This window comes from Lithobates pipiens, unplaced genomic scaffold, assembly GCF_037356315.1.
Source record: "Lithobates pipiens isolate NorthernLeopardFrog02 unplaced genomic scaffold, aLitPip1_a1.2 Scaffold_30, whole genome shotgun sequence".
Lineage (NCBI taxonomy): Eukaryota > Metazoa > Chordata > Amphibia > Anura > Ranidae > Lithobates > Lithobates pipiens.
This window is the reverse complement of record NW_027507791.1, coordinates 138,219,592-138,244,152: the sequence shown is the minus strand read 5'-3', so window position 1 is coordinate 138,244,152 and position 24,561 is coordinate 138,219,592. Positions and strand designations below refer to the sequence as shown.

The following is a 24,561-nucleotide window of genomic DNA, read 5'->3' as shown; positions in this document are numbered from 1 at the left end:
TTCTAAGGGTGTAAATTTTTAATTTCACCCCTCGCTACCTATCACAGTTCTGGATGCGATGGAATGCCCAAATGGCACAAATGACCCCATTTTGGAAAGTAGACACCCTAAGCTATTTGCTGAGAGGTATGGTGAATATTTTGCAGACCTCGCTTTTTGTCACAAAGTTTTGAAAATTGAAAAAAGAAAAAAAAATTATTTTCTTTTTTAATTTTCAAAAACCATTGAGAGCTGCAAAATACTCACCATGCCTCTCAGCAAATAGCATGGGCTGTCTACTTTTTTTGTGCTATCTTGGCATTTTATGGCCTTCGAAACTGTGATGGGTAGTGAGGAGTGAAATCAAAAATTTACGCCCTTAGAAATCCTGAAGGCGGTGATTGGTTTTCGGTGCCCCGTACGCAGCTAGGCTCCCAAAAATTCCCACACATGTGGTATCCCCGTACTCAGGAGAAGCAGCAGAATGTATTTTGGGGTGCAATTCTACATATAACCATGGTATGTGTGAGCAATTGTACCGTATATACTCGAGTATAGGCCGACCCGAATATAAGCCGAGGCCCCCAATTTACCCCCAAAAAACTGGAAAACTTATTGACTCGTGTATAAGCCGAGGGTGAGACATGGCTGTCCATCCCTGTGTGTCCGTCCATCCCTGTGTGTGTGTCCGTCCATCCATCCCTGTGTGTGTGTCCATCCATCCATCCATCCCTGTGTGTGTGTCCGTCCATCCATCCCTGTGTGTGTGTCCATCCATCCATCCATCCCTGTGTGTGTGTGTGTGTGTGTGTGTGTGTGTGTATCCATCCATCCATCCATCCATCCCTGTGTGTGTGTGTGTGTGTGTGTGTATCCATCCATCCATCCATCCATCCATCCCTGTGTGTGTGTGTGTGTGTGTGTGTGTGTGTGTGTGTCCATCCATCCATCCCTGTGTGTGTGTCCGTGCAGCCTTGTGTGTGTGTCCAGCCTACCTGTGTCCCGAGCCTCCTCCGTCCCGAGCCTCCTCCGTCCCGAGCCTCCTCCGTCCCGAGCCTCCTCCGTCCCGAGCCTCCTCCGTCCCGTGCCTCCTCCGTCCCATGCCTCCTCCGTCCCGTGTCGTGCCGATGGATCGCCGCTCTTCTCGGCGGCCATTCTACAATTCAAAAGCCGCGCCTCCGCCTCCGCCTGTGATAGGCGGAACACTCAATTTCCCAGCAGCCTGTGTTCCGCCTATCACGGACATCCTCTCATCGTCGTCCGTAGTATGAGAATGAGCGGATGTCCGTGATAGGCGGAACACTGACTGCTGGGAAATTCAGTGTTCCGCCTATCACAGGCGGAGGCGGAGAAGGAGGCGCGGCTTTTGAATTTTAATGTCCGCCGTCTGTCTGCTCGATACGCTGATCGAGCAGTCAGACAGCGGTGACTCGAGTATAAGCCGAGGGGGCACTTTCAGCCTCAAAAAAGAGGCTGAAAATCTCGGCTTATACTCGAGTATATACGGTAATTTATTGACAACTTTTTTGTAAAAACATTTTTTTTGTTGTCATTTTTCATTCACTTGGGACAAAAAAATAAAATATTCAATGGGCTCAACATGCCTCTCAGCAATTTCCTTGGGGTGTCTACGTTCCAAAATGGAGTCATGGGGGGGGGGGGGTTTGTACTGCCCTGCCATTTTAGCACCTCAAGAAGATGAGATGGGCAGTCATAAACTAAAAGCTGTGTAAATTTCAGAAAATGTACCCTAGTTTGTAGACGCTATAACTCTTGCGCAAACCAATAAATATACGATTGACATTTTTTTTTTTTTTTTTTACCAAAGACATGTGGCTAAATACATTTGGGCTTAAATGTATGACTAAAATTGAGTTTATTTAATTATTCTTATAGTGAAAAGTAGAAAATATATATATATTTTTTTCAAAATGTGTCTTTTTCCGTTTATATCACAAAAAATAAAAATGGCAGAGGCCATCAAATAGAATCAAAAGAAAGCTCTATTTGTCAGAAAAAAAGGATGCAAATTTGGTTTGGGTTCAACATTGCATGACCGTGCAATTACCAGTTAAATCGACGCAGTGCCAAATTGTAAAAAGTGCTCTGGTCAGGAAGGGGGTAAATCCTTCCGGGGCTGAAGTGGTTAAAAAGGGCACAAAATACATCCCTGGGAATTACAGACCAGTTAGAATAACATCAATAGTATGTAAAATCTTGGATAAGGGACTATATACAAGATTATAGTAATGAGTAATAATCATCATCAGTAATCAACATGGATTCATGAAGAACCATTCTTGCCAAACCTTTTTATTAACCTTTGAGGAGGTGAGTTGCCATCTAGATAAAGGAAAGTCTGTAGACGTGGTGGATCTGGATTTTGCAAAAGCATTTGACACAGTTCCGCATAAACGCTTACTGCACAAAATAAGGTCCGTTGGCATGGGACAATAGGGTGAGTACATGGATTGAAAACTGGCTACAAGGGCAAGTTCAGAGGGTGATGATAAATGGGGAGTACACTGAATGGTTAGGGGTGGGTAGTGGGGTCCCCCAGGGTTCTGTGCTGGGACCAATCCTGTTTAATTTGTTCATAAATGACCTGGAGGATACAGTTCAATCACTGTATTTGCGGGCGATACTAAGCTAAGCAGGGCAATAACTTCTCCGCAGGATGTGGAAACCTTGCAAAAAGATCTGAACAAAATTAATGGGGTGGGCAACTACATGGCAAATGAGGTTCAATGTAGAAAAAATTGTAAAAATCATTTGGGTGGAAAAAATATGAATGCAATTTATACACTGGGGGGAGAACCTCTGGGGGAATCTAGGATGGAAAAGTACCTGGAGTTCCTAGTAGATGATAGGCTAAGCAATGGCATGCAATGCCAAGTTGCTGCTAACAAAGCAAACAGAATATTGGCATGCATTAAAAATGGGAGTAATTCCAGAAATAAAACGATAATTCTCCCACTCTACTAGATTCTGGTCTGGCCACACCTAGAGTATGATGTCCAGTTCTGAGCACTAGTCCTCAGGAAGGATGTACTGGAAATGGTGCGTGTACAGAGAAGGGCAACAAAGGTAATAAAGGGTCTGGAGGACATTAGTTATGAGGAAAGGTTGCGAGCACTGAACTTATTCTCTCTGGAGAAGAGACGCTTGAGAGGGGATATGATTTAAATTTACAAATACTGTACTGATGACCCCACAATAGGGATAAAAAAAAAATTGCAGAAGGGAGTTTAACAAGACTCATGACCACTCGTTAAAATTAGAAGAAAAGAGGTTTAACCTTAAACTATGTAGAGGGTTCTTTACTGTAAGAGCGGCAAGGATGTGGAATTCCCTTCCACAGGTGGTGGTCTCAGCGGGGGGGGGGGGGGGGCATTTCAAGTAACTATTAGATAAGCACCTGAACGACCACAACATACAGGAATATGCAAGGTAATACTGACATATAATCACACACGTAGGTCGGAATTGATGGACTTGTGTCTTTTTTCAACCTCACCTACTATGTAACTATGTAACAGCCTTAGTGGGTCCTATGTAAATCGTCTACTCCCTAAACACGGCTGCAACATTTTAATCCAACCTCCTCAATCTAGACTGAAACTCCCTGGTAGTAACTCAGAGTTCTTCCCCTTAGGGAGAGGTACTGGACAGGGGTTCACCCAAATCCCCACTTTTATTCACTTTGGCTATTGAACCCCTAGTTTGCATAATTAAAAATATCAAACATTAAAGGACACACCCAAGGCCCAAAAGAATTCAAATTGGGTTTATATGCAGATGATGATCTACTATTTATATCAAACTCCCGTATTTCTTTACCACATCGTATTATTGAACTAGAGATCTTTCAGGACCTCTCAGGTCTGGGTGTAAATCTAAATGTTCAGCTATGCTCATTAATCTCCCCCCTTGGTTGGCTGCTTCTCTGTAGGGGAGGTTTTTGAAATTTGCATGTTGTCCCCAAGAGATAAAGAACTGATCTCTTCTATATATCATTACTTAAACAAATTCTGTGTCCCTGAAAAATCTAAACCTGTGCTTCATTAGGAGACAGACCTGTACTGCTCCTTTTCCACTGAGGACTGGGATACCCTGATTAACAACCTGCGTAAATGTACCTGTTATATATCTATCAGAGAAAGGCCTATTAAATGACATACCAGATGGTATATGACCCCCTCTAAAATGCACTCTTTCTATCCATCAGCTTCTCCTTGCTGCTTCAGGGGATGCCCTGATAATGGCACTTTTTGTGGAATGGTAAATTCCTACAACCTGTGAGGCCACATACTCCAAGGGTATCTCAACTAGCAGATAAAACAATCCCCCTAACCCCACAAATATGCCTTTTTATGTGCCCATATACCTGATATACCCACCCCCTGTGTCAGAATATTACGTACTCTTTTTAGCTCTATCCAGTGGGTGATACCTTATAATTGACTGACTTTCTTCATCTCTTCCATGGCCACAGGTATTCACAAAGATGGAAATGATTAAACTATTTGAATGCATCTATCATACGCTTTATGACACACTGCATGTATTTAAGGAAAAATTGGTTTACTGTTAACACATTATTATATTTATCCCATATTATTATTATTATTCATTGATGCAATTTCAGTATAGATAATGTTACCATATATAAGTATGTTTCATATCGCTATGACATTTAGGTTTATCAACAGTTTTTCATTTTAACTATTTCTAGGCCTACGATATGTTTTGTCTATATTTGATATTCCAAGGCTCCGGCCTTATTTTAATAGGTGCATTGTAATATTAATGTACAAGTGTTTATATGGTATTACCTGATTTTGAGTAAGAGGAAAGAGGCATCTTGCTCTGTAATTAAAATGGGTATTTTTAATAAATAGACATAGCATTTCTTTATTTACATTTTCTAATTTATTTTGACACAGGCTGAGCATCTGTCCCCAGGATTTTCCAAAGCTACAAGGGTTTATATCGCAAAGGTAATTCTTACACCAAAGTTTGCAACAGTCTTCATATAAAGCATAAGCATATAAAAATGGAAATTGTATACTCACCTTTCCGTAATTTTCCTTTCCTGGTGCATCTTCATGGCAGCATACATATGGGTTGTGGCTCCGCCCCCCACAACCTGATAGGACTGGTTAACTATAAATCAAAGACAGACCCGGCTCACAGCATTCTCTGTAACTCTCACCATTTGGGTGGGCATTTGTATGCTGCCATGAAGATGCACCAGGAAAGGAAAATTACGGAAAGGTGAGTATACAATTTTCTGTTTTCCTGGCGCATCATGGCAGCATACATATGGGGACTAACTCACCATACGGGAGGGTGCAAGAAAAACGAGCCGGGTTCACCTATTAAAGTGTAATGAAGGTGTCCTGGGAGGACCATATTGCTGACTTTCAAATACCTCAGGAGACTCAGCGCTGAGCTGTCCACAGAGCTGGCACTGCCCTAGTTAAATGTGCTCTGAAGATCTCCGAAACGGGAAGGCCCTGAAGAGTAGGCTCTTTTAATTGTTTTAATAATCTAGGAGGTGACTGAGCATGTTGATGCTGACTGACCCTGCCTTAGGCCACGCTGGAACCAAGAACATATTTCAGCTTTCCTGAATGAAAATGTAGCTGCCAAGCAGGCCACCAGCGTTAGCTCAACATCCAGGGAATGTGGTTCTCTCACTCAACCAAGAAAGATGGCAAATTTACTTCCTGGTTAAATTGGAAGGAGAAAGACACCCCATGGATAAAAGCAGTCTGGAGTTTTAGGACTATTCTGTTCTGTCTGGGTATAATGTTAAGTGAGGCTCCTTGAGTGCAAAGCCTGCAGATCTGACATCCTTCACAGAGGTTGTAGCAACCAGAATACGGTCTTTAGGGTTTGCAGAGTGTAGTCAGTTCAGTAGGATAGAAATGAGAAATAAATAAGCTGCGCTAAACCCAAAATGTGCCGTAAAGAATAGTACCAGCAAAACTGTCGATGAGAGAGCGAATCCGTCATCACTGGAAGCGGCAGTGGCGATTCAATGCTTAAGAGCAGGAGAGAGAGACACTAGAGCCTCCTAAGCCAAAAACTGTATATTTGCAATTATTGATACAGGAAGCTCCACTGACAGCCTAAGGATTCTACCCTTCCACTTTTGTCTAGGCATAATGCAAATCTTGCTCCTCTTGCTAAAAGGAGTGAATGAGAGAAGTGCTTTGAACACTACTCGGTTCAAGAAAATTCAATACTATTCCTCATAAGCTTAACATCCCATGACCTTAAGCAGCCTGGTCTTTGAAATTAGTCCCCCAACCTTTCTAGCTGGGGTCTGATGTGATAATGTTCCATCTGAAAACAGTTGGTCAGTTACGAAGAACCAAGGATACCCCAGCACTGCTGGAATAGACTTCACTCCCAATGCACCTTTGGCTTTCTCTGTCAGAGGATGGAAATTCCCTTGTGTAAGTTCTACTGAATTTTTTCCTATCGCTATTGCAGACAGTAAGACCTTTGTGAATGCCCTGGGTGAGATGTACAGACCGAAGGGGGGGAACTCAACTGGTAGAGGAATTGAGGATGAATTGGGACAAGTAGGTGTCTGATAAACCTACAGAAGAATCCAGCTTCCCAGATTTATGAATAATTTAATTGATTGGTTTTCCATCTTGCACAACTCTAACTTCCTGTGCTGCTTGTCAAATTTTTTTTTTTTTACTTTGCACTGGGCACAGATTACCTGGTTTTTATTTTATTTTTGCTAGGAACAGAGGGGAATCAAATCCTCATCTCCTCTGGGTATCCAGAACCTTAACGATTGCTTTTTTTTTTTTTTTTTTTGATCCAGCTACAAACTGGAACAGAATGTTTTTACTTTTCCATCAACTCTGGTAGCCTTGCTGACTGGAAGAGATTGAAAGGTGAACTTCCCACCTGTCAATGTTATATGATCGTTATGCTCATTGAATTATGCCCCTGCATGGGTGAGTTTGTCATGTTCTACTTTTTCGATAAAAAATGATTGTACCAGAAAGGCGGACCTCCCTTAAACTTCCACCAATGTCGCGCCAATATAGCTGATATGGCCCATTGATCCTGAAGGTTTTCCCTCCAGGTGTGTGCGTAAAGCTTCGCACAGGCACCCCCTGGATTAGTGCACCCTTAAAAAGGGACTTCTGCTGTACTCTTAGGACAGGAGCCTTAAATCTTTAAGGCTTCAGTAATGAAGATTGGGTACTTCTCCAGTTAGTTTACTAATCTCTTCGCCTCCTGGTGTCTAGTTGGGAGTCGCCACCTCTATGCTGGACCTTTGAATTTTCAGTTTATTTGTCAGATATTCGCCCTGACCCTCTAATGGCTGTATCCTTTCTACTCCCGAATAGATTGGATCTGTGTTCTGGTGTCTTGTACCATTTTTTTTTTTTTTTACTGCAAGATCCACCAACCATGGCTTCAGCCATAATGCACTCCTTGCAGTGACCACGGGAAACGGCGCTCTTGAAAAACATCAATTGACGTCTGACACATCCACCACAGAGTATGCCACCAATTTCAGCTCTTACAAAGCTGTTACCACCTTGTCTATTCACTTCTTCCAGACAGGCTTAATTAACCACTTGCTTACTGGGCACTTAAACCCCCCTCAGTCCCAGACCAATTTTCAGCTTTCAGCGCTGATGCACTTTGAATGACAATTGCGCGGGCATACAACACTGTACCCAAATGAAATTTTTATCATTTTTTTCCCACAAATAGAGCTTTCTTTTGGTGGTATTTAGTTACAGCTCGGAGTTTTATTTTTTGCTAAACAAACAAAAAAAGATGCAAAAAAAAAAAAAAAAAATCATGTTTTAATAGTTTGTTATAAAATTTTGCAAACGGGTCATTTTTCTCCTTCATTGAAGTGCGCTGATAAGGCGGCACTGATAGGCTGCACTGGTGGGCACTGATGGGCTGCATTGGTGGGCACTGATAGGCTGCATTGGTGGGCACTGATAGGCTGCATTGGTGGGCACTGATAGGCTGCACTGGTGGGCACTGATAGGCATAGTTAAGGCGGCACTAATAGGCACAGATAAGGCGGCACCGATGGGCACAGATAAGGCGGCACTGATGGGCAAAGATGGGCACAGATAAGATGACACGGATGGGTGGCACGGATAAGTGGCACGGATGGGTGGCACGGATGGGCACTGATAGGTACCACAGATAGATGGGCACTGATAGGTGGCACTGATAGGTGGCTCTGATAGGTGGCACTGCTGGGCACTGATGGGCGGCACTGCTGGGCACTGATGGGCGGCACTGGGGTGCAGCACCTTTGAGGCAGATTGGGTGGCACTGTGGGGTGGCACTGTGGGTGGCACTGTGGGCACTATGGGCACAGACGGGGGGCACTTACTTTTACTTTTATTTATCCTTCAGGATGGCACTGCGGGAGGCAGGTGGGCACTGGCAGGTGGCATGTGGTGCCTTGCATTGCTGGCCGTGATCGGGACTGATGTCCCGATCACGGCCGCCGGTGATCGGCTTTTTTTTTTCTCCTCGCGCTGTCAGCGCGAGGAGGAATAATAGCCGATTACCGGCTCCGTTCTATCACATGATCAGCTGTCATTGGCTGACAGCTGATCACGTGATAAGGGGTCGGGATCGACCCCTTGCACGGATCGGTGATCAGGCGAGTCTCATAGACTCGCCGATCACAGAGCGCGCCGCGCGCGCCCCTCAGGGGGCGCGCAGGCCGCTCGTAACCGGGACGACGTCAATAGACGTAGTCCCGGAAATCTAGGTCCGCGCTGTTGCCGTCATTCGGCAATAGCGCGGTACCCAAGTGGTTAAAGGGTTACTCCACTTTTTTAATCTGCAGGGCTGCAATTTTCCTGTTTGTATGACTGGTTCACCGATTTTCCTAGAAGTCTGCGTCAAGATAAGTCAGATTTTTTGGCATCCACTGCAATAAAAAAATTCATTTTGATAAGATACTCCCTGCAACTTTCCTAGCTGGTTGACAATTGTGAAACCACTCCCATTAGACTCATTCAGCACATGGGCTGGTTATTGCTGATGTGCCAGTACCTGCAGATGCTACAGTATGTAGGAACACTTTAGATCTAGATCTAATTTTCGGACTAGCCTTGAATGTGACATGTCTTGCCAGCTACTTTCATGATGCGTCCATCATCGGAGGAGACTGCAGCAGGTTGACCTCTAGCTTTTTCAGGGTATACAGTTTTGACAGCCTGTTTATAAGGGCATTTTCCTCTGACCCCTTCAATTGTTCCTGGATTAACTCTTCCAGTTGTTCAGTGAAGGAAATTAGTACTTTTTAACCACTTGCTTACTGGGCACTTAAACCCCCCTCCTGTCCAGACCAATTTTCAGCTTTCAGCGCTGATGCATTTTGAATGACAATTGCGCGGCCATACAACACGTACCCAAATGAAATTTTTATCATTTTTTTCCCACGAATAGAGCTTTCTTTTGGTGGTATTTAATTACAGCTGGGAGTTTAATTTTTTTGCTAAACAAACAAAAAAAGATGCAAAAAAATAAATAAATCATGTTTAATAGTTTGTTATAAAATTTTGCAAACAGGTAATTTTTCTCCTTCATTGAAATGCGCTGATGAGGCGGCACTGGTGGGCACTGATAGGCTGCACTGGTGGGCACTGATAGGCACAGTTAAGGCGACACTAATAGGCACAGATAAGGTGGCAACGATAGGCACAGATAAGACAGTACTGATGGGCACAGATAAGGCGGCACTGATGGGCAAATATGGGCACTGATAGGTGGCACGGATGGGTGACACTAAGGGGCACTGATAGGTACCACTGATAGATGGGACTGATGGGCACTGATAGGTGGCACTGATGGGCGGGACTGATGGGCACTGGTAGATGACACTGATGGGCACGGATATGTGGCACTGAGGTGCAGCAATGTTTTTGAGGCAGATTGTGGGCACTGATAGGTGGCACTGTGGGCACTGATGTATGGCACTGCTGGGTGGCACTATAGGCACTGCTGGGTGGCACTTTTTAATTATCTGGGGGTTACTGGCAGGAGGCAGGGGGGCACTGATACGCTGGCCGTGATCGGGACTGATGTCCCGATCGCGGCCGCCGGTGATCGGCTTTTTTTTCTCTCCTCGCGCTGTCAGTGCGAGGAGGAAAAATAGCCGATTACCGGCTCTGTTTTGTCACATGATCATGTCATTGGCTGACAGCTGATCACGTGGTAAGGGGTCGGGATCGACCCCTTGCTCGGATCCATGATCAGGCAAGTCTAATAGACTCGCCGATCACAGAGCGCGCCGCTCAGGGGGCGCGCAGGCCACTCGTGCACGGCACGACGGCAATAGACGTAGTCCTGGCAAAGCAGGTCCGCGCTGTAGCCGTCATTCGGCTATAGCGCGGATCTCAAGAGGTTAACCTTGTGGAGAGTTTCCTCCACTTCAACCCAGGCAATTGTGTCCTTAGCTGCCCTTGCAGAAAAAAATATCTATTGGGCAATCTTCAAAGCTTGTACAAGCTTTCCTATTTGGACATCACCTACTGGTTCTGGTTGGAAGCGCTAGCCAATTTATGCACTGTAGCTTATCAAGCGAAGACTCCCACCACGAATGCAGCAACCATTAGGTTGGTAATCTGTGGTGTTTGTAAATGGGGAGCAAACAAAATGAGAGGTGATGGTGATGACATTGATCAATTTTGCCTGTATGTCTGCACTTTGGTGACTATTCTGGCTTTAGCAAGCTCTCTTCATCTTGAGGTCCTTGCAGTGTTTTTTCTGGTTGGAGGTGCTAGGCAATTTATGCACTGTAGCTTGTTAAGCAATGACTTTCCACCACGAATGCAGCGACCATTAGGGCTGATAATCTGTGGTGTTTGTAAACAGGGAGCAAACAAAACGAGAGGTGAGGTGATGACATTGATCAATGTTGCCTGTATGTCTGCGCTTTGAACAGTGACTGTTCTGGCTTTTAGCAGGTTCTCTTCCTCTTGATGTCCTTGCATGGCTGTATAGTGCTTGTTCATTTGACCCACTAGCTTGACAGGCAATGACTTTCCACAACAAATGCGATAATGTGTGATGTTTGTAAACGGGGAGCAATGATAATGAGGGGTGAGGTGATGAGATTTAATCAACATTGCCTCGATATATGTTCTTAGATGGTGACTTGTCTTGACTGTCAGAAGGCTCCCTCCATCTTGTAGTCCTTACAGGACTATAGATATTGGCTCTCTTTTTCTCAATCTTCACTACTTACCTAATCCCTATACCTTAAAGGCAATGGGTGGTCTGACTGGACAGCGTTTCCCATAGAAACAGAGCAAAGCAGCAGATTGAAATGAAAAACAGAATAATGCTAAGTCTCCACTATTGCGACCTGAAAGTCGCACTACTTTGCCAAAATGTGATGCGACTCGGAGCAATGCCGTTATACTCCCAAGGTCCATGAACACAGACATGAATGGACTCATTGGAAACCATTGAGTACGGCCCATCATGCAACTTTGCAGTAATAAGTCGCACTAGTGGAAACCAAGCCCTAACACAGTGATCCCAGAGCAAGCATTGAAAAGGAGATGGGGGAAAAACACAGGTGAAAGCCATAAAAAGGGAAACATACCTGCAAACAATGACCACATGAGCATCCAGCATGCATAAGTAGAGAACTCCACCATTTGTTGCCGAAAAAAATGCCATAAAAACATTTAGAACTCACATTTGCCACTAGTGAGGATATCCGTGCCTGAGCCTGTTTAGATCACCAACATGGAAAGCTCTTAGCCAGGAAACACAGAGGCTGCATCACTTCCTGTCTTTCATGCTCATAGTATACTTGCACTGTTGCAGCCATCTTGGAAATGGCAAACGCCCATAACACAGAGAAAGAATTAAAAGGCATATGGAAAGAAAAAGGAAACGCTGTCACTTACGTCAAAGCTTGTTTAAAGCTTTCTTTGAGAAGCCTGCACTACCAGAATGGGGCTCCAACCATATAGCTCATTTAGAGACTGTAGAGGAAGGACTTCCACCCAGGAGAGGCTGAAATATGCCCCCTAGACCACCAGAATGGGGCTCCAACCATATAGCTCATTTAGAGGCTGTACAGGAAGGACTTCCACCCAGGAGAGGCTTAACCCGGCTGGGGCAACAATTGGTAAGGGATACCTCGCGCCTCCAGTCCTGATCAGGTGAGGAAAAAAAGGAGAATGCTGTGAGCCGGGTCTGTCTTTGATTTATAGTTAACCAGTCCTATCAGGTTGTGGGGGGCGGAGCCACAACCCATATGTATGCTGCCTTGATGCGCCAGGAAATATATATACATACTTAGAGCTGTACAGTTCTTTATCCAGTTTCTTTTTTACACTCATTAGTATTTATATTTCAATATATGCTAAAAAATGCATCCACTCTAAATGTTACATTCCTCAGACACGCATTCATACCACTAGGAAATGTTTTAGGAATTTAGAATTTTTCTTCCATTCGATAAACCAGCACACTTTTTTGCTTCTCTAAATTGGAGATATATTTTTCCATAGAGTGGAGTGATAGCATGCTGTATCCATATGGTATTCATTAAATTTTTTTTAACTGGTTGAAGAATTTTTTTTTTTTTTAATACTTTTTACAAGTTTTTGTAGAGCATAACGGGAAGTAATTGAGGAATTGGCTTTGTGCCTGAGAAAGGTGCACTAGGGGTGAGCAACTTATATTAATAAGTGCTATATCAGCCTGACACAATGACTCTAGTGTGCTGTTCTGCTAAATGAGGTTTTAACAATCTGCACTTCACTCCTCTGAATTAATGAGGTAAAATATGGCTTTGAAACCAGATACAGATCACATCTGCAGTGCTATCCTTCTTACTTTTTTTTTGTTGTTATTAAACTACTCATACTAAGCATGGCTGCTTGTACTGTGGGAAATAAAGGGTCATCCTTCACGTGACTTTATCTGTTAATAATAGTATCTACATATTATGAATGTTGTACTGGGTAAAATTATACTAGATTCATGTTTTGATTCCACAAGACTTTTTTATTTATTTTTTTTGCATAAGGTTGACTGTCATGTGAAAAGGCTAATTCCTGGTTTCTCTATTCGTTTTTTTTTGTTTGTTTTTTTAATTTGATATGGTGAAATGGGATACATGCCAGTTAATCCTCTATATTACACATAGCAGTTATATACCATCCAACTGATAGGTGATAAGTCTTATTGTGGTAATAACATAGGGCATACACTCACACGAAACAGTCATAATATCTCCTAGTTTCTGCTGGAATGTCCTGAGCTATTTCCACATTAAATAAAGTAAACCTGCCATTGTAGTAATATGGCAACCAGCAGTGCCTGACCTGTGAAAATGCTTACTGCCTGGCTAAAGCGGGCCATACACAAAGCAAATTTCTTTCCTGCCGCCATGGGTTGCAGGAAAGAGATGCACTCTATTCCCCCATCAACACAGACGGTATTGACAGGGGAATCCCTCTTGCTGAGCCATTGTGCTCTCCCGCGGGGAGCCATCCCTGCTGGAAGAAGACAGATTATTGCTAGCAGCTTTACCAGCCGCTAGCGATAATCACATGCAAAATCCAGCAGGCTGTTTGTACCAAAGCCGATTAATCTGTCAACATTGGGAAATTCAGCCTGCTCATATATGGTTTGAATCTTGGCTAGTTCCTGCTGAACTGCCTGAGATTCAGACCGTCTAGGGCAGGGATATGCAATTAGCGGACCTCCAGCTGTTGCAAAACTACAAGTCCCATCATGCCTCTGCCTCTGGATGTCATGCTTGTGGCTATCAGAATCTTGCTATGCCTCATGGGACGTGTAGTTCTGCAACAGCTGGAGGTCCGCTAATTGCATATCCCTGCTCTAAGACTAGCCTTCGACTTTTGGAGTGATTGACCTGGAACAAGTATGCACATCAAGAAAGCGGAGAAAAGTCAGAAGTCCTTATCTGTAGATGTCAAGTCATTTATTTAAAGTATTATGGCAACATCACAACTGGAAACTTAGGGCATCCAAAAGGAGAGATTGGTCTGGGCACCATCTGGGAGTCTTAAGTGATCCAGTGCCTGTTCTGATCCTAATGGTGTGATATAGCTATTGAGAATGTGTGAGCACAGATCTGTATGAGATCTAGGTAGCGCACTTGTTTGCTGCAGATTGGACTTCTTTTTTATATTGGGTAAGCTCCACTATTTCCTCCCAGTATTTGTCTTTGGTGATAGTTTGTGCTTCTTTGTTTATAGTTCTTCCTTAAAGGATAAAGAAATGTTATCAGCACACCAAGGATTCCTCAAAAGGGTCCAAAGCTTTATTCCGTGGTCACATGATAAATATACAGCAACGCTTCAGATCCACGCTGGGTGCCTGACGAAGGGGGCCCTACATGGCTCCGAAACATTGCTGGATATTTATCATGTAACCATGGAATAAAGCTTTGGACCCTTTCGAGGAATCCTTGATGTTCTGATGACATTTGTTCACTTTGATTATACATGGTTTCCAGCCTGTGGTCATTACAGCACCCAGCATCACTTAACAGCCAGTTTTCTTGAATGTGTGTGTGGGGAATATTGCATTTTGATTTATGTTGGTAGAGGGTTCTTAAAAAGAACTTGTCAGGCTAGAAATATGGGAGCTGTCATTGTTGAGGCAGTCTGAGGGTCAGAGATCACCTTAGGCCAGGCACTTGCTGCACTGTCAACTGCCTGACCTTACACACTTAGGTTCATTTGCTAAAGGCAAATCTGCTGTTCATGTTTACAAAGGAATTTTTACTTTGCAGTGGAATTTTCCCTTTAGCTTAGTGAATGAGATGAAGCTCTGCCTATTTCAATAATCCAATCATGTGCAAGCAAAATATTGTTGAATTGTTTTTTGGGGGTTTTTTTTGCATTATTTTCTAATTGAATTCTCACCACATTCACTAAGCTAAGTGAGAATATACTTTCAAACTGATGAGCCTATTTACCTTTTATTAAACTACCCCAAAGTATTTCATCGTCTGAATGAGCAGTGAGTGATCTCGGTCAGTTGACACGCAGCAGTTATCAGACTTCTGACCCATTGACACTCCATTTTACTCAGACAAAGTAAGTGAAGCTAAATAAGAGTGAAAACCATAAACTTTGCTTTTGCAGCAACCTGTACCATTACAAAGACTGAATTTTCAGATGAGCAGATTCTTGACTGGTTCTCTTTAAAGTATCTGTTGCGTATAATAGGGAGTGACCATGTTTTATTTTCTCTAGAGAAAAATGTCAACCAGAAAGGAAACACCAGCACCTAGTTTGCTCCAGGTGTATGTAGGGCCATAAAATTGGAAATGTAACAATAATTTACTTCTGTTGGTTATACAAATATCTTGGTGTTGGAGGAATAGGATGACAATTTACGGTGTACAGCTTTATGTTCTACTAAGCATCTAAAATTGTATCTAGTGGGATGACATAGTCTTAAACAGACTGCTAACCTCACCTTTGAATTTTCAGTGTTATATGGATTTGGGCGACCTCGGTATGGCTAACCACTGGATGAAACTAGCAGTGGAGCTTCCAGATATAACAAAAGAAGTATGTATAGTTCATAATCACATTTTTGGAGACTGCTGAATTTGACTCACTAACTAGTAACCATACACATGGATGCATATACAGTAGCTCATGGAAATGTATGGATTTAACAAAACATGGAGAGGTTAGAACTACATTGGCATTTTTTTACCTTTTGCTGATAAAGATATTTCTTCAGGGTCCAAAAATTAGAGTTTCTGTCCACCAGCCACAGAGTTGTCAATTTGTTTTGTCATGCAGAAGGCTTTAGGAAAATGGGGCTACACTTTATGTAAAGTTGACATCGCTTAGTAAGTGTTCTTTAAAAAAAAATTATTTAGTCATAATAGCATGGATATGGACAGCCTGGAGGCCCTCAATTCAAGTATTGCATACATCTTTTTTATAGTTGTAAGAGTGGGATTATAAATGGTGAAATAAAATATTTCTTGAGCGCTTTGCTTACAAGTAATTTTTGAATGCTGTCATCATGTGAGAGCTTTTATATGCATTGTAAACTGTTGTCTGTTTTACATCAGGATACAGAAAGCGCACCCCTCTTGGAGGAGCTGATGATGTCCGCAGCTACAGAAAATGATATGTTCTGACTACCTCTTCATAATCGTATACATACTTTATGGATTTATGTCCTTTAGATCCATTTTTCATGAAACTTTAAATCTTAGGGCAAATAGTAAACCAGTATGAAATCAAATTTCAGATCTTAAACCCTAATCTGAAATGGTATACACATCGTTTGAAAACAAACTGTGCATAGAGTTTTTGTTTTATTGTTCTTATTCAGGCTCCAGGGATGTATCTATTTTGTGGCGAGAATATGAGCATTTATTAGTAATATTGGTGAAGTGCAGAGTGAAGTGGAAGGTGTGTGTGATATACAGTATTTCACAAAAGTGAGTACACCCCTCACATTTTTGTAAATACTCGATTATATTTTTTTATGTGACAACACTTAAGAAATTACACTTAGCTAAAATGTGAAGTAGTGAGTGTACAGCCTAAAAATATGCAACACACAGCCATTAATGTCTAAACAGCAGGCATCAAAAGTGAGTACACTCCTAAGTGAAAATGTCCAAATTGGGCCCAAAGTGTCAATATTTTGTGGGGGCCACCATTATTTTCCAGCACTGCCTTAACCTTCTTGGGCATTGAGTTCACCACAGCTTCACAGGTTTCCACTGGAGTCCTCTTGCACTTGTCCATGATGACATCACTAAGCTGGTGGATGTAAGAGACCTTGCCTTTCTCCGACCCTCTATTTGAAGATGCCCAACAGATGCTCAATAGGGTTTAGGTCTGAAGACATGCTTGGCCAGTCCATCACCTTTATCCTCAGCTTCTTTAGCAAGGCAGTGGTTGTCTTGGAGGTGTTTTGGGGTCGTTATGTTGGAATACTGCCCTGCGGCCCAGTCTCTGAAGGGAGTGGATCATGCTGTGCTTCGGTATGTCACAGTACTTGGCATTCATGGTTCCCTCAATGAACTGTAGCTCCCCAGTGCTGGCAGCACACATGCAGCCCCAGACTATGACACGCCCACCACAATGCTTGACTTTAGGCAAGACACAGTTGTCTTTGTACTCCTCCCCCTGGTTGCCACCACACACGCTTGACACCATCTGAACCAAAAAAGTTTATCTTGGTCTCATCAGACCACAGGACATGGTTCCAGTATTCCATGTCCTTAGTCTGCTTGTCTTCATCAAACTGCTTTCTTGTGCATCATCTTTAGAAGAGGCCTCCTTCTGGGGTGACAGCCATGCAGACCAATTTGATGCCGCGTGCAGCATATGGTCTGAGCACTTACAGGCTGACCCCCACCCTCTGCAGAAATGGTGGCAGCACTCGTATATCTATTTTCGACAGACAACCTCTGGATATGATGCTGAGCACGTGCACTCAACTTTTTTGGTTGACCATGGCGAGGCCTGTTCTGAGTGGAACCTGTCCTGTTAAACCACTGGATGGTCTTGGCCACCTTGCTGCAGCTTGGTTTCAGGATCTTGGCAATCTTCTTATAGCCTAGGCCATATTTAGGTAGAGACATTTTTTTTTTTAGGTCCTCAGAGAGTTCTTTGCCATGAGGTGCCATGTTGAACTTCCAGTGACCAGTATGAGAGAGTGAGAGCGATAACACCACATTTAACACACTTGCTCCCCAGTCACACCTGAGACCTTGTAAAACGAATGAGTCACATGACACCGGGGAGGGAAAATGGCTAATTGAGCCCAATTTGGACATTTCGCTTAGAGGTGTACTTACGTTTGTTGCCAGCGGTTTAGACATTAATGACTGTGTTGAGTTATTTTGAGGGGACAGCAAATTTACACTGCTATACAAGCTGTACACCCACTACTTTACATTGTAGAAAAGTGTAATTTCTTCAATGTTGTCACATGAAAAGATATAATAAAATATTTACAAAAATGTAAATATTTTTATACTTTTGTGAGATACTGTACATATATGAATAATTCCTCAGCTTCAGGAGATAGATCTTTAATTAAAGGTTTATGGAATCTTGGTGCAGATATTCCTGAAAATGTGAATATTTCAAAGGACAAAGATCATCTAGGTGTGGATGTGTGTCTTTAAGGCCCAACTATCAATGTTCTTTGTTTTGGGGAAGGGCTAAGACCTCTGTGAGATTTTTATAGCTTTCTCCGTCCCTATTGGTGAGCTTTCTCTTCACTTCTTGTCCCAGTAATGGGGAGGTTGGAGGGACCGGAAGTGATTGAACATCTCCTATGGTAGCACAATAGAAGTTCTGTCCTTGCTATTTATATCCAAACTATTAAAAAAAAAAAAAAAAAAAAAAAACTTAAGCCCTAAATTCATGTTTAGCAGCTGCACCCTCTCCCATTACTTTTCCTTATCTGAAACAAGAACTGACATATGTAATAATATATGAACTTTTCAGAAGGTCTGGTTTCATACCGGTAAAGGTAAACCGATTTTTCTGGTCCCTTCTTGATCACAGCCATGGTGGGGAAGTGGAACCTGTGTGAAGCAAATGCACTGGGTTGCAGGGGTGCCATGGAACTTGAGTATAGGGTTTAAAATAATTTTAAGTTCCTCAAATGGGACATATTTCTTGTACCGCTGTTGGCTTGTGCTTTGACCATCTGCATGCATTTGTGTGGCATTTGTGTTAATTTTCCTTAATGTGAAACCCAAACCTGATCAAGCTTCCATATCCACACTTGTCTGTCTGTTTTAACATTTTTAATTAGAGAACACATAAACCTTATATTTTTATTAACTGGTCTCTGGCACATTCCTGCTGAATCATTAATTGTATGTAAAACTGGTTTAAGGGGATGTGTATTCAAAGTAATGTATTATTTTTGTATATGCTGTGTTTTTGTTGCTTGGATATGACCAATTATGATTACCAGATGGTAAAATGAACCACTGTAAAGTATACTTACAAACTCAGATTTTTCTCTAAAAACAGGTTTTTAGTGATTTAATTGTACAATCCTTTTTTATCATTAAAATACAGCAGAAAACATTTTTTTCCTCTTGGGTGCATTTTAGAATAAGTACAAATAAAGCTGGCTATTTCAAATTCCAAAAGTTAAAAATAATCTTAGCACACCATTGTAACAAACCATAATTAAATGTGTGCATTCTGTGGTTGCAAATGAAAGCATAAGCATGCATTATGTGGTGGGGGAATAAAAGTTTAATAGCTGTTTTATTACAACAGTGTGCAGATGATTATTTGTAAATGTTTAGTGACAGTGCCATTTTTCAGTTCACCTCAGCACCTACTACCAAAGGAGTGCACTTTCTACTGATTTTTGGGCTTGTAACTACTGGGTTGCTTATAAAGTATGCTCAGCCTGTAAGGCTGGGTTCACACTATTGCAGATTTGATGTGGGTTCCCTGCATCCAATTCGCAATAGCAGGAGATTGTGACCGGCTCTCTATGGAGCTGGTTCACACATCTCCAAGTGGCTCCGTTGCGAGTTTGCACAGGAGCCCTGCGCGTTTTTTAGTCCGTTTCAGGTCCGACTTCACCCCTGAAATGGTGAACGAGGACACACCGGCCTCCTGCTGTGAGCCGCTCTGCTGTGCAGTGTGAACCCAGCCTAAACGTTTTCTAGCTGCTGCAGCTATTGGATACTTCTATGTGTGTGAGATACTTGCTCCCCTGCTGCCAACTATGTTTTCTCTCTGTATATATCTCCAGAAGGAGAAACCGCTTTGCAAAGTGAGGGGGAGCAGCATGTATTTCAAGCATATTAAAGGGTATATTTAGATTAGGAATATTATAAGTACAGTAAATATTTGTTGATCAATCATGGCTCCCTCTGTAGATACAGTGGAGGGGTGACGTAGCCACTTAGGGACGTAGCCACTTAGGGACATGAAGTGCGGTATTTGCAGGATTGCCAGGTGAAAATAAAACAAAAGAAACATGAGTAAAAATACAAAAACAAATGCAGTTACCACACCAAGGACTAGTAAGCTGCAATGTATTTCATTTTTGGTTTGAGTTTAGACCCACTTCATCATATCCAGATGTATCGGAAACCTACAGTAACAAGAAAAAGAACGTGCTGGAGTTTTAACGCAAAGGCCACTGTAATATTAAGTATAATAAATCTTCTTTTATGGGCTATGCTTTCTTTAACTGTGACCCCTCATTAATGGAAATCTGTCATGGCAGCATAATAGAAGTTGCCGCTGTAATGCTGATGCTCTGACTTCTATGCTGCCTGAGTCACTGTGTAGAACTAAGTTATTCTGACACACACTCATTGTGACAGCCAGTCAAACATAACCAAGTCCTTTATAACTTTTCGTTTCCCACTGTAGTGCAAGCAGGCAGAGTATTCACGAGAGTGGGAATTCTGCTCTGAATTCAGGAGCAGTGCAGCATTGTTGCCACATCCTCACAGTATGTTGAATTAGGCTGATTTCACAATCAACAGATATTTGTGAGACTCTGCAGGGAGATTAAGAGAAAACTGTCAATGCATAAGTGCTATGTACATATTTTTTAATGGGAGATGGTTTTAATAATTGAAGTGTACCTGTACTGCGATCATATGAAATATAATAAGCTATCTGACCTACCGGAGCTTGCATGCAAATAGACCACTCAGATGTACAATAGATTGATCTGATCTGCACCTTGGCTCATAGAAACATAGAAATATTTCTTCCATACTGCAGCTATCATTTTTTCTTTTCATTCTGCACGCATTAAAAGTGTTTTAGCTAGCGTTCTTTTTAAAAGATCCAGATAAGATTTCTTTGCAGTATACCACACCAAACTGTTCCCATGTTCTTTTAAATTGAGTGCAATATATTCAACAAGCAAATCACCAGTGCAATTCATAGTCCAAGTATTTATAAGCAGTAAGACAGCAAGTGATGTAGGCAGTTGCAAATATCTTGATGGTACTTTTTTTTTTGCCATACAATTATTTCATGTTCAGTAGGAGAACAGATCACTTCCTTTGTGTACACATTGGATTTGATTTCGTAAAACGGGAGAGTGCAAAATCTGGTGCAGCCAATCGGCTTCTAATTTAATTATTTTTTTTTGTCAAGCTTTGACAAAAAAAATAAAAAATCCTGGAAGCTGATTGGCTTCTATGCATAGCTGCACCTAATTTTGCACTTTCATGTTTTAGTAACTGAACCTCAATGCTTTTGTCTGTGTCTAGAAAAAAATCAGTTTTGCCATAAGAAAAAGAGGATTGAATCTTGTTGATAAAAATGTACAATATAAATGGCATAAAAAACACCTACCAAGCCCCCCACCACCACCAAAGAAAAGTTGTGACTCTCAAATGCTATTAGTGTATGGTCAGCTATAGCTAAAGCAATTTTAAGCTTGGAGGCTGTGATATAATTCATCATAACTAAATGCAGAAGTGTTTTTTTTTTCCTCTTATATTCTTAAACACTACTAATGATGCATTAGAATCTTCCGATAATAATATTTATACTGCCGTGAAAAAATGTTTTTACTCATATTGTTTTTTTTTTTCTATAGAATGAGACTTAAAGCGGAGTTCTGCTGGAAAACAAAATTAAAAGTCAGCAGCTACAAATGCTGCAGCTGCTAACTTTTAATAATCGAACACTCACTTGTCTCCCCCTCCTCTCTGCAGCGCCGGAATTGTCACTGTGGGCGCCCCGCTGTGGCTTCACAGCCAGGCACGCACTGCGCATGCACAAGCCAGGCTGTGACTGTCCAGGCAATCATCTGGGACCGGTGATGTGTCCCAGATGATTGCTGAGAGGGAGGGGGGAGAGGTGAACTTCCAGTTTGAAGGGGCCCCGGGAGGAAGTTGGAGCTGGAAACCGCTAAAAAGAGCCCCCCCCCCCCAAAAAAAATTACATGCCAAATGTGGCATGTCAGGGGGTCACCTTCCCTTCATTCCATTTTTGGGTGGAACTCCGCTTTAAAGCTGGATATGTACTCCCATATCCCTGATACCTATGGTTTGCACTTAAACACCTATACTGTATGTGAAGAAAAATATGCTGTGCTCTGTGTCTTTCACCATGATATTGTATATGACTGCATTCTGGTATACAAATATCAAGTCAACATACAAGAAAAGAAAGAGGGAAATCCCTGTACAGCTCATTTATCTAGATGGTCATTCAGCAGAAGTCGGTCTTATGTGCCTGTTCTTTGAAACTTGCTTTGCATCAGACATTTTAAATAGCCAAGGCACGTATATTTGTTTCCTGCAGTCTTGTACGGCCCTGTTTTTCAGGTGGACCTGATTGGAAGTTTAATGCAGCTCTATGGGCAGGCTAATGTAAACGTACTTGTGTCCATTTACAGCGGCCTACCTCCAGAAAAGGACTGTATTATTTTCTGTTTTTCCCAGACCAAAACGTGATGGATTGGAGGTAGGCTGATATAAACAGACATAAGTTGCAGGTCTGCCTGTGTCCACTGTGTGAATCCAGATACAAACTGAACAAGCATGAATGTGAAAAAACCGACCTCTCATCTGTCCAGCTCTGATTCAGCAGGAATCAGTTCACCAATCCCCTGCTGAACAGGGCTAAATGGCTCTGTGAGAAAGAGCCATTACTGGCTGAAAGATGGAGGTTTAGATGTGTGTTTTTTTTTTCTGTGAAGATAATATTTTTCCTTCTTTTAGAATATCTAGGTACATTTGCTTCAGTCCCAGCATTCATTTTGTTTTACCTTAATTTACTTTTACCACTGATACCATTTGATTTGTTTATTTTGCAAATTGTAGAGCGTCATCAAGAGCAAAGTGCAGCAATCTGCCGCATCCAGTCAAACACATAATGTACTGAAATCCGAAGAATTGTTCTGGTTTTTACAAATTGATACTATTTCAGCAGCTATCCTATAATGTGTATAATTGGACCAGTAACAAGCCCAGTTTTGTAGTAGTTTGTAAATTATTTTTTTAATTGCATTACTAATATACTCTAGAAAAGTTGCAGTAAACAAACTGACATTCTGTGTTTATTTTCTGTATTTAAAAATGTGGATAATAAACTAATTTAAAAATTTGATTTTCTGTTTTTTTTTGTCCAGTTTTTACAATTGTGATGTGTTTAAATATAAAAAAAAACATTTAACATGACTTGCTGCAACATTAAGAATACAACATTTTGGAATGAGCCAGTACAGGATTGAACCCCTGTCAAGTTTAATTGCTGTCTGGGGACATTGGGAGTTTTTAACTAATTTCCTATATGGCGCTGGGTGAATCTTTCCCACATGGGCACAGATGGCAATAAAAGCACTTGTTTTGTTGAAATTTTACAAATGTAAATCAGTAAATATTTGGCTGCTAACACTAAGGTTTGACATACAAAAAGCCCAGAAGAAGCTAGAAATAAATTAAAAAGTGTAGTGCCACACGTAAAATAATCAAATACCAATAGATCAAGTGTTTGACATCTCCAGTACAAGTAAGTGTCCACCATTGATAAATGAAGAAATCAATAAATGAAAACAAAAGTCCCATAAACTCTTCCAGTGCTATAGTGAAGAAGTTTATTATTCACCAATTTCTTAAATGCCTCCCGTCTTCCATGTGCCAGAGAGACACCAGCCACCAACTTCTTGTGAAATTAAAACTCGCCAAATATATGCTGCAGGTAGTTACAGTATCAAAGGCATACAGGCGGTCCACTAGTTACAAACATCCGACTCCTACTTACAAATGGAGGAAGACAACAGAAAGTGAGAGGAAATCTACCCCTAGGAAGGGAAATTCACTCCTGTAAGAGTTATGGGGAAAAAGGTACCTCCACTGATGCTTTAGCACCAATCCTTGTTTCCACAACAACCCAAAATTTTCAAAACAAAGTGAGATGAAATCTTCTGAACAGGGGCACTGACAGCAAAACCAACATTACAGGGGTGTTGACCCTTCCCTATGTTATCCAAAAAGCTTAATAATTTTTTTGGCTGGAGCTACGCTAGCTTGACGCGTTTTGACTAATAAGCCTTCTACTGGAGAATTACCATGGTAGCCCCAGTTATTAGTCGAAACGCGTCGGGCTAGCGTTTCCTGCTCTCCATATTGCTCTTTTTATCGTTCATTTTTATTGGATCACGTGATTCTTTTTGGATATTTTTTATGTTATTTTATATGTCATTTGGAAAAAAAATTCAAATAAAACCTTCAATGGGGGAATTTCACTACGAGAGGCATTGTGTCCTTTTTGTTTATGGTGAACCCGCTCCGAGCTCCTAGCTGACCGGAACCTTCGAGAGAGAGTTGAGAACCCTTGGAGATCTGAGGTGTATCGATCCTGAAGTGGGCAGCGACTATTCGGATGGTGATCCATGACCTGATGTATACGAATCGTGTGTGACGCACATAAGCCTGCATGACACATTTACTATATAGTAGTTTGTTTCCATCACTTTCGGTAAGGGTATCCACCGTTTTCTATAATAATTTCTGGCTGTGAACGGAAGGCTATACATAGCTCATACCAACAG

The 24,561-nt window shown here is 41.9% G+C and overlaps 1 protein-coding gene across 4 annotated transcripts in view; it reads left to right on the top strand.

Annotated features, from left to right (window-relative positions):
• RMDN3 (regulator of microtubule dynamics 3) overlaps positions 1-23,117 on the top strand; it is a 266,534-nt gene extending 243,417 nt beyond the window's left edge. For all 4 annotated transcript variants that reach the window (XM_077464901.1, XM_077464902.1, XM_077464903.1 and 1 more), the window contains 3 exons: positions 4,926-4,979; positions 15,501-15,581; positions 16,100-23,117. In XM_077464901.1, the coding sequence (XP_077321027.1) occupies positions 4,926-4,979; positions 15,501-15,581; positions 16,100-16,168 (204 nt within the window). In that variant the 3' untranslated portion in view covers positions 16,169-23,117. The remainder of the gene's footprint in view (positions 1-4,925; positions 4,980-15,500; positions 15,582-16,099) is intronic.
• The last annotated feature ends 1,444 nt before the right edge of the window (positions 23,118-24,561 follow it).